The sequence below is a fragment of the Corylus avellana genome, chromosome ca7 (assembly GCF_901000735.1).
Source record: "Corylus avellana chromosome ca7, CavTom2PMs-1.0".
Classification (NCBI taxonomy): Eukaryota; Viridiplantae; Streptophyta; class Magnoliopsida; order Fagales; family Betulaceae; genus Corylus; species Corylus avellana.
The window spans coordinates 22523731-22537311 of NC_081547.1; the positions used below are offsets into that span (position 1 = coordinate 22523731).

The window sequence follows — 13581 nt, forward strand, 5'->3', positions numbered from 1 at the left end:
GGTCTCGTGGAGTCCCAACAATGGTCCAAGTGTAATACCCAAGGAAAAGCGCTACCTACATTTACGCTATTACCTCAAAATGACTAGTCAATTTGAAGCTTTTCTAGAATTCATTATAAAGCTCAATTTCACCTAGTAATTAGGTAATGTGTAGCACACATAATTATCTTTATAAACCATCTACTCTATTTAAGCTTCTTCTCATCTTCTCAATATGGGACCAGTATGTTACACCAACTGATTGAGTTTCGGCGGTGTCCCGGTAAAGCCTTTGCGGTGGCCCGACCATGACCCCGCGAAGTCCGAGCAGTGGCCTAGTGACTTCCAACTAGGTCTCGGCAGGTCCCAGTGAAGTCCTGGCAGAGTCCTGACAATGTCTCGATTGGGTTTGTTGATTTGAAACGAGACGCTCAAACTTGGAAAATAGTTTACGATTTTCAAAAATATAAACCATTTTCTGAAAATTAAATAGGCTTTTTCGGTCAAACCGAAAATATTTTTCCGTTAACTATTATTTTCAATCACACCAATCACCCAAAAATACGAAAAATATTTTTTAAAAATCATTTTATGCTAACCTATTGTTAAACATTAGCCCTTTCACATTATCATTATTTATACATTATCCCATCCATCCACTTCTAGGTTACACTTTCTCATACCATAGCATCATTTTATTTATTGAAAATAATACTTGAAATTTATACAAGATTTTGCTTAATTATTTGATGTTGGGTGACTATTTAATTAACACCTATGACATCTTGCTTCTATTTTAGAATTAGATCTAAGCCCGGCTAAATTATCACTTAATGCAGAATTATCACCTATGACATTCATTCTCGCATATGAATTCAAACTCTCCTTTAAGTAATAGATGAGATCCAACACGTTGAAATACGAGGTAAATGATGAAAACAAAGTTCGAATGATCACCACTTATCCTAAAAGTTTAAATTGATAAAAATAAATTAATTTAATAATTTCATTTATATTTTAATAAGTCCCATGTTTTTTAATGAGTAGTTGCACAATTTCTTCGTGCAGAATTTGATAATTAATGCAATCAAATTCAATTGGTAGACAACAACTGCCTCTGCTTGGTGGTTGTTGTCTTTGTTTATAAATGTACCTAGTCATCATAAACATTCACATTGCAATTGAAGAACACAAAGACAAATGTCAAACGATCGATCGAGATGCATCGAATTGCTTGGAAGTGAAATTTGGATCCAAAATTTCAAAAATCACTCTAGTTAAGGATGTTTTTGAGTGCTTAAAAATCTGCATATGAATTTGCACTAAAAACAAAAACTATCATCACATGGCGATGGTGAAGGGGGGGATGAAGGGGGATGATAAAAAGATAGTCAAAAGAAAATGAAGGGATAGCTAGCTAATCAAAGAGGACCCTTCTTTTTATTCATGCCTGCCTGCCGTGGACGGTGGCTAACCATGTGGGCCGGGGCTCACTGTTTGAGATATAACATCGTTTGTCTTTGTCATGTCCATGTGAAGGGATGGGGGAAGGAGAAGAAAAATGGAAAATGCATGTTACATGCATGCATATCATTTCTTCTGCGTCCTTGTATATCTTTGTCTCTAGACATAGAAAATTAAGTTCGTGTCTTGTCTACAGTCGCTCTAATGATATTAAGCGTTTTCAAAGGTAAGTTGTACCTAAGATTTGTATTATTGAGTATCACTGCAACAAATTGTTTCTTTTCTCGGCGTTTGTTTAAAACATCTAAGGGATAAATGTAAAATTGGTCTTTGTGGTTGGCCTAAATTACAAATCACTCCATGTAGTATAAAAAATAATTTATATGTCTCTATAATTGGCTTAAATTACAAATTACTCTCTGTATTATAAAAAATAATTTATAGGTCCTCAATGTATGCCAAAATAACAATTTACTCCATGAAATCAATTAATTTTTGTTAAGTAAACTAACAAAATCTGTCACTTTGCCACGTCATACCCAATAAAAACGCTGCACGTATTATTATTAATTTGACTTTCAAAAATGACAATTAGAATTTTACACATCATTTTACGACGCTAGCTAAGATTCACACTTTAGCCCTCACTCCACGTCGTACAATTATAGTAAATTAACCTAATATCTTATATCCTCAAAATTTTACCCTGTATACAACCCTCCCTCATCTTCATCTTCCTCAGCTGCTTCACAAAATATGACCGTCAAATTATCGCAAAATGCTCACAGTCGTGACAAGCTAGGAAGATGAAAATGAGGGAAGGTTACTCACATGGAGTAAAATTTTGAAGATAGAAGAGATTATGTTAATTTACTGTAGCAGTATGATGTGACAAAGTAATGGATTATGTTAAGTTACTTAACGTAAATTAATTTTTGGGAGTAAACTGTTATTTTAACCTACCCTAAGGACCTATAAATTATTTTTTATACCACAGGGATCGATTTGTAATTTAGGCCAACTATATGGATGTATAAATTATTTGTTATATCACATGGAGTGATTTGTCATTTAGGCCAACCACAGGGTCCAATTTTACATGTATCCCAAACATCAAATGCACCAACAAATAAACACCCAAAAATCAACCGATTCCCGGCGTTTAAAAAATGCTAGAAATCACCCCCATTTTTTCTTTTTTATTTATTCATTTATTTATTTATTTTGGCCCTTAATGGGTAATGTTGCAAGCAATTTTGTGATCAAGTCACAGAGGGTGCAAGTTATGGGTTGGACTAAAATATCTTGGTATAGTATTAAGGGTACATTTGGCATTGCAATTTCATAGACAAAATGAGTGATTTTAAACTAAATTGTAAAAAAATAGATTGTTTATGATTGCGTTTTTTAAATTTTGCAATTTGAAAATGTAGGAAATCTGCATTTTCAATCGCATGTAAGGAGCTGTTTTTTTGAAAACACACAATGATAAAAGCTAAATTGTGATTTTAAAGGTTAAACTATGATTTTGCCAAATGCTTAACTACGTTTTTAAAAATCACATTTTCAAATCGTACTTCTTGAAATCACAAGTACAAACAAACCTTAAATCAATGAATATTAATAAATGAATGAAATCGTCAAAAGAAACAAAATGACTACCATCAAATTAACGTCATTTTTAAATAAGATGGGATAAAAAGGGTTGTAGCTTTGTGCATGGAAAGTTTAATTCATTTGGCCATGACCAACCTAAAAAAAATAAAAAATAAATAAAAAGGGAAAGCTAGCCTTGTTGAGGATCTTTGCATGAGCTAGTGGCCACTCATGATCTTCTCCTGGTTTCTGATCATCCAATGATGAACAGATCCAGGAACGAGTGTGAGATTGAACCATGCACTTACAAATGCCATATGGATTTGTCCCCCCATGATTTGGAGTTTTGGACATATATAACATTAATATTCTTTCTAGTTATGAGCACTTTTGACCGCCTGGATATATATATATGGTTTCTCAAAGAAATTTCCCAAGTTCAAAGTACCCCAATCATTTCCGCATCTTCTCTTCATTAACTTCTTCGAAGTGGGAAGAACTATGAAGTTCCTATTGAAATTTGTTTGTAAGTGCCGCAAATTATAAGAACATCCATTAATATGGACAAATAGTTTACGATTATATATATATATATATATATATATATATATATATATATATATATATTACGAAAAGTAAAGAAAATTTTTCTGTCTAAACCCAAAAATCTTTTCAGTCGTGTGAAACAAGAAAAAAAAACGTTTTACATGCCTAAACTCATTTGAACTTTAAAAAAGAAAATGGTGTATATGCAAGTACATATCTAGAGCATCTCTGGCAGTGTTTCTAAATTAATTTTTTAGTTAAATTTAACTATTTTGCTAACTTTTATTGCTCCAACAGATACTGTAAAATAGAAGGTTTTTCTTCTATTGCTACAATGAACTTTCATATTTACAAGTTACTGAAACAACTTATAAGTAATATTTTATTATATTTTATATTTTTTCTATTTTTTTAATCTTTTCTCTCTCATTCTCTCTTTATTTTTTTTATGAGGAAGATAAGAAAATGATAAAAAAACTAATAAAATAATACTAAAAAATAATATTTAATTATAGTAGATAGTTAAAATAGATGTTCTCGTTGGAATGTGTAGTGAAAAATTAGTAGTTAAAATGAAAAAAATTGTATTTTGAGTAATAAAACGAAAACTCTTGCTCAAGATACTTTGAAAAAGTGTAGCTAAAGTTAAAAAAAATAAAAATAAAAATTGATTTTAAGTGACTAAAATAACATCAACGGCTGAAAATGCGCTGAAATTATCAATTTTATAAGGTTTGAAGAAAGTGGGCGGCGGGCCAGGGGACAAAATCAATCAATTCCCATGTACATAAAGAATCATGAGGCATGAGTTTAGAATAGGAGAATTAATGGACCCCACCATCATGTTTTCAAAGAGTGAAAAATAGGTTGTTTTAATAATTTTGGACGTACGAGAAAAAAAGCTGGAGGCAGAAGTACTGCTGCCCATCATCCCTCTCCCCACATCCAAATATTTGACATGAACAAAAGCTAGACACGGAGAACATCTTAGGACAAACAACTCTCTTGTCATATTTGTCTTGTATTGAAATGTTAATGTAACAAATAGATGGTTTCTTTATTACGTGTCTTATCTTTATTACATGTCTTATCGAAAACACTCACCTGCCTTACGTTTTTTAGGATTACTTATTCACATGTTCATTTTACACTAATTGACGTGATGTACTTTAACTAGTTTTTTTTTTTTTTTTTGTGTTTTTTTTCCTAAGTGGCTGACAACCTGACATGAGAAGTTACTTAAAACACGTCATTTTTTTTTTTTTTTTTTAAGTGGAGCAAGCAAACCCACATAGCCCACAAGTAGGGGTGGGAGTCGGATAATTTCGTTACAAAAATGAGGTTTTCGCATTTTTCACCGCTATTGTCGGTAAAGTCAAAATTTTCACCGACTTATTCCGCCAACTTTTTGTTTAATTACTAAATGGCGGTTGGTAATGTCGGTAAGCAAAGAAATGGAAAATTGGTCAGCAAAGTTAGTCGATTCGGTTACAAAATTTTATTCTGCCTATCGAATGAGTTTGTCGAAAATAGAAAAAGTCTACCGCCTACCGGCTATCGGTTAAACAGGGTCGGTAGGTATCGATCGGTTCTTAGTCGGTAGGCGGTTAATTTGCCCACTCTTACCGACAAGTGAGCTTGAAGATGGCTCATAAGATTAATAAAAGGCTTCCATTTGAGGGAGAGTGTATCAATGTAGTGATGGATATATATGTGAGTATAGAAGGATAGAGTCCCATATTGAAAATATGTAAAAAGTGTGAGCGGTTAATATAGTATTGTTAGGCCCAAACTCATAAACTTAAGCTTTGAATTATATGGTGTCTCAACATACCATGTTATAGGCTTACTAAAAGACTCCTCAATGTATCAATCGCCCTAACAGAAGATGGTGGCAATACCTCCTTCTCAAGAGTCACTCATGGGGAGGCGGTGAAGAACCACAAAAAGGTTCAAAGAAAAACCACACAAGGGTTGAGAGCTTCTCTCTCTTTTTAAGGGAGAGAAAAGCTTGACAATTAGTGACATTTTAGGAGTGTTAGAATTGTAACAAGTGAAACTATTATTTTTGTAATTTAATGTTATTAATTAACTTCAATCCACTAAAAATTAAAAGAGTTATATATGACATATTAGCCTGGACATTGAATTTGGGAATCATAAAAACAAATAGATTAATTAAAATAATTTGTTTGCTATTAAATCTATAGGATAAGCTTTGAATATCAGCAAAAACCGTTTCCATTTGTAGTGGTTGAGCAAAAGTGTGAGAATTTGAATAGGAATAATTAAGTTGAAAGCTAAAGGAACTTTCTTAAGCTCAAATATTCCAATGACAATAAGAAGCATCAACACGAAGGAAAAAATTGTTAAATAATGCTCTAAAAATAATAATATTGCATCCCTAATAACCAAAATTAGAATTAATAACCAAAATTTAACATTTTAAATGGTTTTGGGTGACTGCTTTTTGTTATTTAATATTAGTTTAATTCGATCCTTCCTCTATAAACTTTTTTTTTTCCTTTTCATTATTATTATTATTTATATTTTTTGCTATTATTTTCTAAGATATTTTCGCAAAAAGATTTTTCAAATTAAATTATAATGTAGTCATTGAAACGAAACATGAGAATCGGGAGAAGAATAGTTAAGTTGGAAGCTAAAGGCGAAACTTTCTTAAGCTCAAATATTCCAATGAAAATAACAATTAAGCATTACCACTATATAAAAAAATTTGTCAAATAATGTAATAAAAATAATAATATTACATCTCAAATAACCAAAATTTAACATTTTAAATGGTTTTAAGATGTCTAACATAGTTAATTAGGCCAAAACGTATCAACCTTTTTCTTTTGTTATTTAATGTTAGTTTAATTCGATCCACTCAAAACCATCACCGATAGCCAAAAATCAGTAGTGTTTAAAATTAATAGATTCCTCTATAACCCTTCTTTTATTTATTATTATTTTATCTTTTTTTCATTCTTTTCTAAGACGTTTTCGTGTAAAAAATAATAATAAAATGAAAAGCCCGCACTTTTTTTTATTATATATATATATATATATATATGGGTACGTAAGATAAAATTTCATTGAAACTAAAAAAAAAAAAAGTATGTAATAAGGGGATGGAAAACCTCAACAAACACCCCAATAAAGTTAATATAATGCTCAAGAAAATCATAAAGAAATATAAATGGATCAAAGAATTGGTCCAATCCAAATTATCCAATATCTTATTGACCCAAAGGCCAAAAAAAGGGTTGTCAAATCGATGGTATTTGAAGCATTGCAAAGTGAGGAGTCATTTTCAGCGTTAAGGGAGCTTGGATGCCACTTCATGCAGGAAAGATTATATTGAGACCGACATAAGTGATAGTGTTGAAGAGGATCGCCATGAGAGGTGTCAAGTGGTTGTTGTACGTGCAGAAGCAAAAAGGGGAAACGTACATCTACTGCAGAGAGACAGCGAAGAGAGTGGAGGAGGAAGGAGATATGCGTAGCAGATGGAGGGCTCAATGGTTGAAGGTGGAGGGTGGAGAGGGATAGATATGACTTCCAAAAAGGGCAAAAAAAAAAAAACAAAAATTGAAAAATAAAAATGAGAAGAAAAGGGAAAAACGAGAGAAGGAAGGCGGAGGTAGGAAGAGGTAATATGAGAGGTAATATTATTATGTTAGACATCCTAGGAAGTATGATTAAATGCCTAGAAGTATATATTATTTGGTAGTTAGTAAATATTAGTAGTGAAGTGTTCGGAAAATTATATCATGGAACATAACTTGGCAAGTGAGACTGCCAGAAAGTCCCGACAAATATGTCCGTCAAGAAGTCCTAGCATATAATAATTTACCGGATTTATAATTTATTGGCACATTTTCGTGTGGCAGAGAGTGTGGTAGATTCTGACACATAATTGTGTCAAAATTTGCCACACTCTCTGGCATTTTTATGCGCCAGAATCTCCTACTCCCTAGCACATAATGTGTGCCTAAATCTCTCATACTCTCTAGCATTTTCATGCACCTGAATCTCCTACTCTCTATCTCATAATATGTGCTTGAATCTCTCACACTCTCTGGCCTTTTCATGCGCCAAAGTTTCATCTAATTATGCTGCAAAATCAACATGTGTGTCCTCTTGCATCCATACAATGTTTTTTTTTTTTCTTAAACATCCCAACAACGTTATTAAAACCACTAGAATGGAATAATTATAAGGTTCAATAATATAATATTAACCTCTTTTAACTAATGTTAAATAGAACACCATCCAAGTTTTAGGGTATACACTTTTTCCAAGTAGATTTTGATTGATGATGATATATAGTACTGAGTAGCAAACAATGTTTGACTGGCTGGATCTCTCCAATCAAACATCCTAATCCATGTAGATATAAGCAGATCTATTTTGCCAGACAATGACATGGCAAAAGGGCTTAACATATATGAACATGTGGGTCCAAAGTGTTGGATCCACTAAGCCTTTTCATGAGCATGATAATAAAAAATTAAAGTAGATTAGCCTCACACTTCAAAAGTGAGAGGGAAAGTTCATTTTCATCATGTGACTAGTAGCATAGCCTCAAAAAGGAAAATGCTTTACTTATAGAAGAATTATACTCCAAAATATCAATTCAAGCATATACCAACAAATATGATGATAGAGATTTCTGTTAATGGTGGGATGGTGCTAATCATTATTGTCTGTAATTATAGTTTAACACGATCGTAATCGATCTTATTATATCGTCACAAATCAGCTAAAAAGATCATACAATTTATGAAGCAAATAATATTGGCCCTCATTTACATTACACGAAACTACAACGCATATACTGTATTTTTTTTACAACACATGAGCGAGGATTATTGTCTCTGCGTCTGCGGCCGGCGCGTGAGGCAGAGGCCTAGAAGCCCCACACATGCAAGTTGAGCTCAATTTGAGTAGAAGCCTCCAACTGTGAATAATTCACCTAGTGATTAGTTGATTACTGTTGAGAGTTTAAAAAAAAAAAACCCTGTTTATGGAATAAAGGCTAAACAGCTGCATGTGGTATTTTTATATTTTATATGCTGCCTAATGGAAACAGGATTGAGAGGGATTTGGTTAAATCATTGACTCAAATGACAAATCTGTATCCAACAGAGGGGAGGGGAAAAACGACCAGAAGAGTTAAGTAATGCTGTGTAAAATTAAGAAGTCGTTTTTTCCTTGAGTTTGTCTTTTGCTAAGTTGTGGAAAACAAAATGGGTATGACTTAATGGTTAAGTTGTCTGTTATATGACAGACAATAAAAATCAGTCATTAAATCAGTACTTTCATATTTGGATTAATGCGAAACTTTCCCTTAGCGCCTTATCTACTCTTTGCTTCTTCCAATCAATAGTCTAACAAAGAATAAACTACGGTGGAGAAAATCTCATATACTTGTCTTTTCTTCTTGTAATTTATTTATGAAAAATAATAATTAAAAAATGAGTATGAGTATGTGGGTCAAAAGTGATGCTTTCCAAGCAAAGGAGCTGAGCTAAGGTGGAAGAGATAACAAAGCTGTCAAGTCTAAAATCAGCAGGAAAAAGCAGGTGAGAAAACAATGAAATGGCATCATCATGGGCTCCGTAATTTCCATATTTGGCAGCATCTGAATGAAAACTCATTGTGCAAGACACGTATCGACTCTATGGTTCGAAAAAAAAAAAGTAATAACACTAGATTCCAATTTTTATTTCTTCAATGTTTGCCTCTTTTCTCCCATTCGTATGCCCCAAGGAAGGTATAGACCATAGAGGCTCATATGAGTTTAATAAATTGGATTAGATAAGTTTTTTCTAATCCAATTTGAACAAAAACTTTGTTCAATTAATAATACACAAACTCTAAACATGCTTATACTTAGAGCTGTTAATTTTTGATATTACTCATGAACTCGATACGAACCCAACACAAAATTAGAGTGTTATAATTGGAATGTATAATCCATTTAATTAAATGGATCGGATTATAATTAACCTTTGTATTCTTATACTCTTGCCTTAACATCACCCGACTTTTTGTCACGATCCGCAAATCCAGCGACCATGAATTACTTGGAGAGTGGCTCTACAAAAAAGAAGCGTAGAACCTAGGAATCAAGAAGTACAGAGGACTTTGGCTGTTTGGCACCTGACATTGCCGGATGCGACTATAATTGCTAAGCAGATTCATGCACGCGTACCGATTTGAACATCACTACAAATAGTAGAAGAAAGATCACCGACATTGTTATTGTCTTGATCACTTTTGTCTTCCAATCTTTTTCCTAGAATAATCCGAGATTGTAAAATCCTATGTTCTTTCCCAACAATTCCACCCTCTGGGGTCCCCAGAATTGTACCTTTTAAATTCTAGCTCTCGCCCACTTCCCGGAGCTTCAAAACTTGGCCTATTTAATCGCACCCACAAAAGGGGAAGGGGGAAAAAGAAAAAAGGAAAAGATTGAGTTGAGCTCTGTCTTTCTCATGATGTTCTTGTTTCGCATGCTCTAGTAGTGGGTTGTATATAACAGAAAATCGAAGAACATTATTACATATTTCTCTCGATTGATCTAAATAAACAAAAAGTTGCCTTAGCAAATTTTAGAAGTTTGCCTACATGTTAATAATGTCAGAGCCCTGTGTTGGAACGACATTGCAGAGCTCAATCGAGCCATAATAAAGCAATTCCTCAATCATCTGCTCTATATGGTCGTCTTCAAGAGGCTTATACTGCTGATGATCCATACTCTCAAGTACTTGACCCGCCCCGCAACCCGTTTCGCCGCTGTTTCCGGCAATCCCATTACTGCCCGCCGCGAAATGGGTGTACTCTGCCTCTTGGGGCTCTTTCTTTGCGGATGTTTTGGCCATTATTTTGAGGGATTCCATGTGACATTTGTGTAGCTTGGCTGTCAAAGTTGCAGAAAGAAGCTTGGAGGATGAATTTGATTCAGACTCGTTGGGATTGTATGGGAAATTTGTACGTGCTTTTGGCCCGCACATGAGCCTTGCTGCTTCATCATACGCTCGTGCTGCGTCCTCTGCCGTTTCGAATGTGCCTAGCCATACTCTTGTCTTCCTGAACATGACAAACACACAAACGAAACGTTTCTTCAGTACAAAAAAACTAGAGAATTCACTCCGCAAGATGCATAAATGGGAGCTTCAATTGCTTCTTATAATAAAAACTAAATCATTGAAAATGTATCTGTCAGTCTCACTACCAATTCTCCTTTCTAAAACAAAATATAATCAAGACGTTTCTTTCAGTAGAAAGGAATAGCGTAGAAACGTTGCTTTTGATGCAAAGTAAAAAAGAGAAACATCTCTCAGAGCTGGGAGGGGGAATTACAGTAGAGGGTGGCGAATTTCGGAGACCCAAGAGCCCCAATGCCTCTGACGGACGCCTCGATATCGTTTCTGAGGTCTGGCCATGGTGTTTTCCAAGAGAAACGTTTCGAAAACTTCCCGGAGCTGATTTTTTAAAGAGGTGCTAGCGGTTAGAGAAGTGACTGAAGTGGTATCAGCAAAGGAGTTTATATACGCCTCTTTTGCGGCCTTCTAGCAATCTAGCTAGCAAGCAATTTCACAACGATGGGCCCCACACGGGTTTTAGTCCTCCTGTTTTTTTCTTGAATGTTTTTTTTTTTCAATTTTTTTTTTTTTTTTCACACACACACATACATATATATATATATATATATATATATATATATATTTTAGATAGTATCACTAGCTATACTGCAAAGCTGAACATTCTGTTGATATTTTTTATTTTTTATTTTTTTCATATGGTTGATAAAAAAAAAATCCTTTAGAGGGTATTACTAGCTATATATGCTGCAAGCTGAACATTCTTCTTCTTCTAATTCTTTTTTTCTTTTTCTTTTTTTTTTTTTTTTAAATTGGAGGTGAGAATCTCCAAAAACATCAATATAAATTTTGAGTGTGATTTTTTATTTATTTATTTATTTATATGATGATGTCAAGCTTACAATTCCATTTAGTATATATCCATTCTGCTTGTTTTGTATGCATGCCAAATTCCTAGAGAATGAGGTCATTACATGATATCTATCATAATACAAACTTTAGAGTTATCTCAATTCAATTATAATAAAATTTAGCAAAATTTGCAATACACGTATTTTTGTAACAACTTTATATAATTTGAAAAACATTTTTTTTTTTGGTGGTTAGTTCGTACGGAAATCAACAATGGCAAGCAACCCACAGCGGCGGATTCTATAGTGAAAATCAGCGACAACGGAAAACTTTCATTCGCAGATTCTGCAAACTTTTGGCGATCTTTGAAGGCGGATTTAGGCAACCTCCAATGGCAGTTGGCAAACTTCAATGGCAAATGGTGACCTCCAGTAGTGGCGAAGCTCAAATTTAAAAAATGGTTTATTGTTTTAAAAAATAAAATTCATTTTATAAAAATTAAAGAAAAATTTACTAGTCAACCGAAACTGTTTTCGATTTTACTACAATTTTCGGTGGTATCAAATGCTAGAAAATAGGATATATTTTTTTCTAAAATATATTTTACATCGAAATAAACAGAGCTTAAGTTTTAACAAAATTTTCCTTCAAATTCTATCACTACAACATATAATTTTCACTTGCATTTTTTTTTAAAAAAAAATGTTCTAATTAACTCGATTTGAAGAATAATTACATCCCTTTTTGAAGTCTTGGCTAGTTGATAGAATAGAGTAAGAAACTATTATTACTGCTAGATTGTGACCAAAGAATGATATGTAGAAATAATTATATATAATTGCAAGACGGCAATGAGTCTGGCAATGACGATTCAAAGGGACAAATTAATACAGCAACCTTTTTTAAAAAAAAAAATTAATTTTCTACAAACAAGTGGTCTACATACTTCGACTTGTTTACGTATCATGCACGTCTACACGAGTAGTGATGTTGGGTATAATTATTGCTGCAGTTGGTGGACATTGCTACGTGGCTCACATCACAGTTTCTAAACATCGGAAACGGTACCCATATGCATGCCACGATGGCATGTGAAAGACAATCCCACGATTCATGTAATTTTCAACCCCATCCGACCATCTCTCTGATCGGTAGCGGCTATTTTTGACCGTATATTGCCATAAATGTTGCGCAAGGCAATCCAAGTATGCAAGATTGATAGATGTTGGCGTCGACCACATCGATCGCCCGAGCGCCAATGAGTATGTCGTGAGTGAAATGCATGTTCCATGTAAGACATGTTACATGTTACATCATGTCTAGTGCGAACGCGCGTGGAATTATGGGTGATTTCTGTGCATTACTCGGCGTCTTCACAAACAGTCAAAGCCCCTCTTCACCATCCTCTAGCGGCGGCAACGCATTACTTGCTTACATTTGATTAGCCACAGTAAACCCCTTTTTGTCATCTTCTGCAATATTCTGTATGTGTAGATTTTTTTATTTTTTATTTTTTTGACCTTTTTAATATGTTTAAGTAGATATAGGATTGTAGTCGAACCGAGTTGAGTAAACTTGAATTTGTTCGCAAGTTGTCGAGCTAAGTATTGAATGTTCAAGTTATGTTTATTTTATTTTAATTTAAACACAAGTTGAGTTCGCGTTTATTAACGAGCTAGCTAATTAATTTAGGAAAATTGAGTGGTTTGACCATCTTTACAACCGATTGTTGGGGTATGATGAAACCATCCCAAGGGTTTTGAGACCCAAAAGGTGACGGAAATTGTTTAACAACCCTCAAAATTGACTACTTGGGATGTAGCACCATCCTCAATGGCTTTGGGGATGGGGGTGGTTCGACCACTACCAGAACTTGGCTCTACGGGTAGCCAGACCACTCCTAAAGGCCCCCGAGAGTGGTCAACTAACCCTAGAACTAAACTCTAAACTAAGTTTTTATTTTTTTATTTTTTCAATAACTTTGTTTGATGGTAAAATTATAATTTTACACGAACTCTCATTTTGCAAG

The 13581-nt window shown here is 33.8% G+C and overlaps 1 protein-coding gene across 1 annotated transcript; it reads right to left on the bottom strand.

The window, feature by feature from the left end:
• Positions 1-9780: 9780 nt before the first annotated feature.
• LOC132188230 (ethylene-responsive transcription factor ERF003-like) lies at positions 9781-11102 on the bottom strand. Its single transcript, XM_059602642.1, has 2 exons — positions 10960-11102; positions 9781-10686 (listed from the first exon to the last, which is right to left on the bottom strand). Exons 1-2 carry the CDS (start codon positions 11040-11042, stop codon positions 10221-10223), a joined length of 549 nt encoding a protein of 182 aa, XP_059458625.1. The 5' UTR covers positions 11043-11102; the 3' UTR covers positions 9781-10220.
• Positions 11103-13581: the final 2479 nt, after the last annotated feature.

Bases quoted from the DNA above. Each gene is read 5' to 3' on its own strand.
- LOC132188230 (XM_059602642.1), bottom strand. From the start codon at position 11,042: ATGGCCAGACCTCAGAAACGATATCGAGGCGTCCGTCAGAGGCATTGG. The intron at 10,687-10,959 runs GTAATTCCCCCT...TGTCATGTTCAG, and splicing joins GAAATTCGCCACCCTCTACT to GAAGACAAGAGTATGGCTAG.